The 6,197-nt window shown below is 32.7% G+C and overlaps 1 protein-coding gene across 1 annotated transcript; it reads right to left on the bottom strand.

The window, feature by feature from the left end:
• Window positions 1-2,575: 2,575 nt before the first annotated feature.
• On the bottom strand, window positions 2,576-4,553 carry LOC119558375. The gene is made up of 6 exons (XM_037871892.1): window positions 4,500-4,553; window positions 3,776-4,021; window positions 3,567-3,717; window positions 3,333-3,508; window positions 3,118-3,274; window positions 2,576-3,054 (listed from the first exon to the last, which is right to left on the bottom strand). The coding sequence occupies exons 1-6, from the start codon at window positions 4,551-4,553 to the stop codon at window positions 2,576-2,578; spliced, it is 1,263 nt and encodes a 420-aa protein (XP_037727820.1).
• Between the last annotated feature and the right edge of the window lie 1,644 nt (window positions 4,554-6,197).

Genomic DNA, 6,197 nt, shown 5'->3' on the forward strand with positions numbered 1-6,197 from the left:
TTTTGTATATATTTTTATTTATTTTGAATTGTATTTATTATTAACATTAAAAATATATTTACACAACTTACATTTTTATAATTATAATTATTTACATATTTTTAAAATATTTCTTAATATCTATTCATATTGCTAAGTGGGTTTTAAAAATAATGTTTCGGCTTAATATATTTTTTGGCATTTAGGGTTTTTGTTTCCGTTGGAGGGAATTTAATGTCACTTAAGTTAATTACACTAAATTCGGCTTTATTTACAATTTCATAGGAAGTGACATGATCAACAAATTGTAATTCTAATTTAACACAGAGAAATAATACTTTGTTTTCGAAGGAAATGATTTCTTTTACTTCAAATGCCTTAAAATCTGGTTCGTAACTATATACAATAAAACCTTCCTTGTACATCACGTTTCGCAGTTTCGCGTATACATGGCAAGTTACATTATCAGTCTTTGAAATTAAATTTTCAATTTCAGTACTATATATAGAATTCTTGCTAAGGCACTTTGATTTACTTAAAACTATCTCATGAATTTTAAAATTTTGTACAAAATTCGCAAAGTTTATGCACATTTTCTTGGCTAAAGATATAACAACATTTTTCCGGGAAGTTATATTTTTCGTCATTAAACAAAACGGGATACTCTCTGTTGTGAATCTCTATACATTCTTTTAAAGACCTTAAGTCTCCTGTTGTGTACTCGGAATATGTGACCCTATCAATTAACTTTAATAAATTTATAACAAATTGCCATACTTTATCATCGGTGGGTACCAAATCCCCCACCATTAAAGGGAAATATGTAATGAAGGTTAGAAGTTCCCGAGCAGTCGCCTTTAAATTATGTTTTTTTAAATTATTTAACTGGAAAGGAGGACAAACATTTCCAATTTCGGCGCTTCCATATTGAAAGTTTGTTTTTCTCAGATTTAATATTTCCAAGTCAAATATTTTACTGTTAATATAATACAGTACAATGTGGGGTATATCATAACGCAAGATACCTTCAAAAACGTCATGAAGGATATCCACCGAAAAATTCTTAATGGCAGAAAAGTGGGTAAGCTTGTTAAAGGCACACTCTGATTTGATACCTGATGTAGATACATCACATTCTTTCAGATCATTTTCATAATTTATTTGGTTTCGCAACGACTCAACTTTAACTTCATAAGCTATAGCTGTCTCTTGTTTTGAAAGTTTGCAAAACCTGCAAAAAAAATTACTTGAAAATGATGTCGAAAAGCCCAAGACGCTGTTAAGACCAAGATTGTCTCCTAGAATAAGCCCTAAAATGAAAAAAATTCTTTGCTCTTTTCCGTTTATGGAAACCACTATTCCATTGGTCTCTAAATCTTGTAAGAGTTCTATGAACTTATACATACATTTGGAATAACCAAATGTTTTAATATCACTTGTTTTTAACACAGCAGCACAGAAAATATTATTATATTCTATTGGAGCTGTTGGAAACGACAAATATACACCTTGAATAGGCGAGCAATGTGGACCTAATGGGTTGTTTATCTCGAAGTCGTCAAAGTAAAGGAAGTACGGAAATATAATTTTTCCATTTAACGTGTTTTTAATCCTAATTTTTTTCCATAAAAAGCCGTTGACAAAATTTGTAATGTTTGTTTCGTTTTCTAAAAATGAAAGCCTTTTCAGAAATGCGTCCAGTAAATTTGGTATTTCAAAAAACTTTTTCAAATGAAATTTCAACGGAAAAATAGCGCCTTTGGATGGTTTCGACATTAGCATGACCTTATTCTTCGACCGTATTGGTGTTATTCTGTCATCTATTTTTACAATAATTGGGTCTTCATAAAAGCCCTTTTCCCTGAGAACCTTTAACAGCTTATATTCTGAAGAAACGGTTTCGAATGGATTTTGAAAAAATTCTAGAAGATGTTTTATTTTGGAATCTTCGGTTAAGTTCAGACTTTGTTGAATTTGTTGTAACTCCTTTTCTATTGGCGCTATTAAGAACTTCCTAATTTCGGACTGCAATTTAAATACGGTTTCCCGCGGAATGTTAAGCTTTGAGCAAATGTTAAGTGTCAAATTTTCGGCGTTATTGAACAAATTATGTTTGTCTATCTTGGAGTTATTCGAAAAAGTTATGGGTTTTTCGCTATCAATTTCTTCTTCAAAATCTGTAGTCGAATATAATGTTTCGTTTTCGTTAATAAAATCTTGTGTTGTGTTGGTTTTGCAATGATTGTTTGTGTTACGCATATGCCTCCGTAAGGCTTTAAGTTCATTAAAGTGTTGAGGGCAGTTCAGAAATCCACACGGTATGCTTATATACGTTTCTTGAGAATGAGATTCTTTTATATGGGAAAAAAATGGTATTTTGTCACCGAAATTTTCCGAACAAATTTTGCATTTTACTTCCATTTTAAAAAGTAATAAGTTAAAGATTATGAAAGAAAAGAAAAAATGAATGTCTAAACTTCAGAATATGTCAAAGCAAAAAATAAATAAGGAAAGAAAAAATTAATGTCTAAACTTCAATTTTTGTCAATATTAATTGGAAATACAGCCTATTTATGAAAACTTATGCCTAAAATGGTTACATTCTAAAGTTTTTAAAATCGTTTAAGAGTTCAGAGAGAGCTTTGCTTTTCTTATCAGACTTCAAATGAATTTCATAAAAATGTTGTTGTATCAATGACCACACTAATGTACATTCCGGGGGATACTCGAGGTTTAGGACAAAAAATATTTTGAAACACACTTCAATGCTTCTTAATAAATTTGGCATCCTATAAAAAACACCTGATAAGTAAACTGAAAACTCTGTAAGGTAAAATGGGCTTGTTCCCACGCTGCAGATGAACGGTTGCAGTTTCTGCTTTCCTGAGTAGCAGTTTTCCGTAAGATTCTTTAAATGTGTTTGCAGTTCCCCAACAGTAGCCTTCCAAACCAAGAAACGGCCTCGCGAATCCGCAATTGTGTGTTTAAATGTCTTGCTATCGCCGTCTGCTTTTGTCCTCGAGGTTGGCACCAACACTGAATGAATCGCAAGCCAAATTAAAGTCGTTTGTATGTCTATACATTATGGGAATAATTTAATGAGAATATTGAAAAAAAGTATTAAACGCATATACATACCTTCACCGTTGCTTTCCAAAGACTTAAGCAGGATCTTACCCTGTTGTTCCTTTACTTTCTCTCTTAAAAGGGGAACAATTTTTGACTTAAACTCGTCCCACTTTTGCGAAAAATTGTTAAAAGAAGCTGGATATAAAGCCTCAAAGTCGTTTTCGATCTATATTATTAAGATGTGTTTTAAAAAAATGTGCTTACAAATTTATTTTAGAGCTTACCAGCTTGAATCCGAAGGATTGTGTCAAAATTGGAAATTCTTCAAATACATCAAGCAGATTGGCATCCGACTTCAGGAAATTGCTTCTCCAGTCAAATGTGGAATTCCAGCACCTTAGCACAGACTCCAAGGGCTCAATATTATATTTAAGCCATTGTAAATCCAATTCGACTTCAGCTATTATTTAAAAACATATATAATTAACATGTACCTAAGTACTAGAAGTATTACTTACTTTTTTGGGAAGACAATAACATATTTGGAGAAACGTTTTGGTTTAAAGGCTTGGGGACTTTTCCAGTACTATATTTGGCCTTTATATTATAATAGTGGCTGTACAGCAGGCCGCCCGGTTTCTTTCCTTTACTCTTCAAGAAGTATGTGTCCTTAAAAGTAAAAAGAATGTTTAATTTAAATATTTTTTACTGTGTTGCATTCACTTACAGCCGTCTCAGAATCAAATATATCAGTTATTCGGTTGGCAATCTCCTTCAACAGGTTCTGCCTAGGTTTAAGTTCTTTTTGAAGCAAGTACTCGACTATTACAGAACTTAGCTCTCTTCTCACTTGTGAGCTAAGGGTTTTGCGTTCATTATAATGCTTCAATATCAGTTTTCCCTTTTTGCTTTTTGAAAGAATTCGAGCCACACAAACACCTGGTTCTGGCTCGTTACTATCCTCAACGTTCTCCTTTTAAAAAAAGAAAATGGTGTGAAAATTAAAATGAAAATGCACATACGCTTTTTAAAAACAATCTTAGTTTTAATTTAGCTTGCGTTTGCTGTGCTTCTGAAAAAAAGGCCGCAGCAGAAACAATAGCCAAATTTGAGCACTGACGAAATGTCTAAGATGTTTTTGTCGAAATCCGGACATGGCGGATGTCTTACAGAAACGGGACTATTTAAAAAGAAGAAGAGAAGAATTCGAAGTATCTTTTGCTCATTTCAATTCGAAATCACTTGGCACAAAGCATTTGGGGGTTGTTTTGCATACACATGTGTATGTATGTGTTACGTGTACGACGCTCTAATGCAGTTCGAACTGGAAAGATCTTTGAAATACACATACATATATATGTATGCATGTATGTGTTCTGTTGCATCATCCTTTTAACACGTGATCTCAAAATTACTCACATATACAAATAATTAATTATGTATGTTCTTACTTTGTTCTGCCACAACTCCAGTTTTTTAAAGAACTCTATAGCTGGACCGACCATTTCTACTGGAATTTCCCCTCTGAGGTGCTCCCAATTCAAATATTTTAATGTCTCAACGGTAAACATTCTTTCTGTTATAGATAAATTCATTAACTTATTACAAGCAATTTACAATTTATTATATGTATGTATGTACTCACCAGAAAATATTTCAAGGAATGCTTCGCCTCCCAATTCTTTTACCACTGTCTCCATTTTCACTTGCACTTTTCAACAAACAAAAGGGTTAACAAACACGTCTTTACCAGCCAAGCGTCCGAAAAATTATGACAATGCAATTCGTCTCTACCCCAACCCTTGACACAAAGGTTAGATGAAAAGGAATTGAAAGAAAACTGTAAACTAGGGTGGACTTCCCTAAGGTCAGATGAGCCTTGCGTTTAATGTGAAACAAATTTCACACAAATATAAGTCCACCCTAACGTACGCACATTCTTGACACTTGCTTTGACCTGCGAACTATTCACACATACATATGCATCAATTTATTGCGTCTTAACTTGGTGGTTTTTAGGGTAATTTTTCTTAAATTCAGAAAATTGTTTGTGTATTTTTGTTCTACTTTTTAGGGCGATTTCGCCGTTAAAGTTAGAAAATACTTTTAGCGTCGACTCGGAAAAAATCGCCCTATATAATAGAAAAATTTGGCATTTTAGAAAAACCAACCCTAAAAATTATTTTCTATGGCGATTTTCCTTATATTTAGGGCTAGCCTTTCTTGAAATAAGAAAATTTTTCTAAATTTAAGGGCGATTTCAGTTTTAGGGCGATTTTTCTAGTATTTAGAAAAAAAATTTTATGAGTGTATGTGATAGTTGAAAATAAGAAACAACAAGAAAAGTTATGGTCGAGAGCCCCGACTATCAGATACCCGTTACTCTGTTAACCTATCTTAAAAAAATCAACTTTACAGGTAGAGTATACAATACAATACAGTACATAAAATATTATTTCTTGCATAATAAACTAAAAATAAAAAAAAATTCGAAGTTTACAGAATCCTTAGATAAATACAAATAAGTTCTCGTTTTTAAAAATAATTCTAAGAAGAGAAACAATCTAAATTGTGTTTTATTTCATTTTATCTATTTTTGCCTCGACACAGATGAAATGAAAGAAATCAGTTTAAAATGATTAAACCATAAACTCTTGCATTTTATTTCCCATTCATCAAATGGTCTGTCGAATGTCCTCCAATATGTTCCGGTAAATTGCAACCAAACTTGCCTAAAGCCGTCAATGTATGTATTTATAAATCGAAACAATATGCTAGTCCTTGCCCAAACACACATAATTCAGCATCACAAAGATCTAATTTAATTTTAATAGCCACATTTCATTTTGGCTCGGAATGTTTGGCCATGCAGCTTGGCAAGTTATTCGATTCATATGGAAATTAAATGGAAACAATAAACCAGGGAAAAACGGCACAGAAGCTCTGGACCACCAAAAAGCTTGTTTATTTGGTTTTTTGAACACAAATCATAATAGTCCGTACAGCATACCGTTTTAATTAAATTAAAAATGCCCCTGCCTGGTTTATTTGCTTGGGATTAGTGATTGATGTTTTGGCATTGCCGCTTCCATGGACTTTTCCCCATTCTGACCTTTAAAGGCAACCAGAACTGACGGGATTATAGCCAA

Source organism: Drosophila subpulchrella, chromosome X (genome assembly GCF_014743375.2).
Source record: "Drosophila subpulchrella strain 33 F10 #4 breed RU33 chromosome X, RU_Dsub_v1.1 Primary Assembly, whole genome shotgun sequence".
Taxonomy (NCBI): domain Eukaryota; kingdom Metazoa; phylum Arthropoda; class Insecta; order Diptera; family Drosophilidae; genus Drosophila; species Drosophila subpulchrella.

What these genes read in the sequence shown, in the direction of transcription:
- LOC119558375 (XM_037871892.1), bottom strand. Translation starts at nt 4,553, where the DNA reads ATGGTCGGTCCAGCTATAGAGTTCTTTAAAAAACTGGAGTTGTGGCAG. An exon ending in TGGAGTTGTGGCAGAACAAA is followed by an intron (nt 4,022 to 4,499) that starts GTAAGAACATAC and finishes TTTTTTTAAAAG; the next exon opens with GAGAACGTTGAGGATAGTAA. An exon ending in TATTTGATTCTGAGACGGCT is followed by an intron (nt 3,718 to 3,775) that starts GTAAGTGAATGC and finishes TTTACTTTTAAG; the next exon opens with GACACATACTTCTTGAAGAG.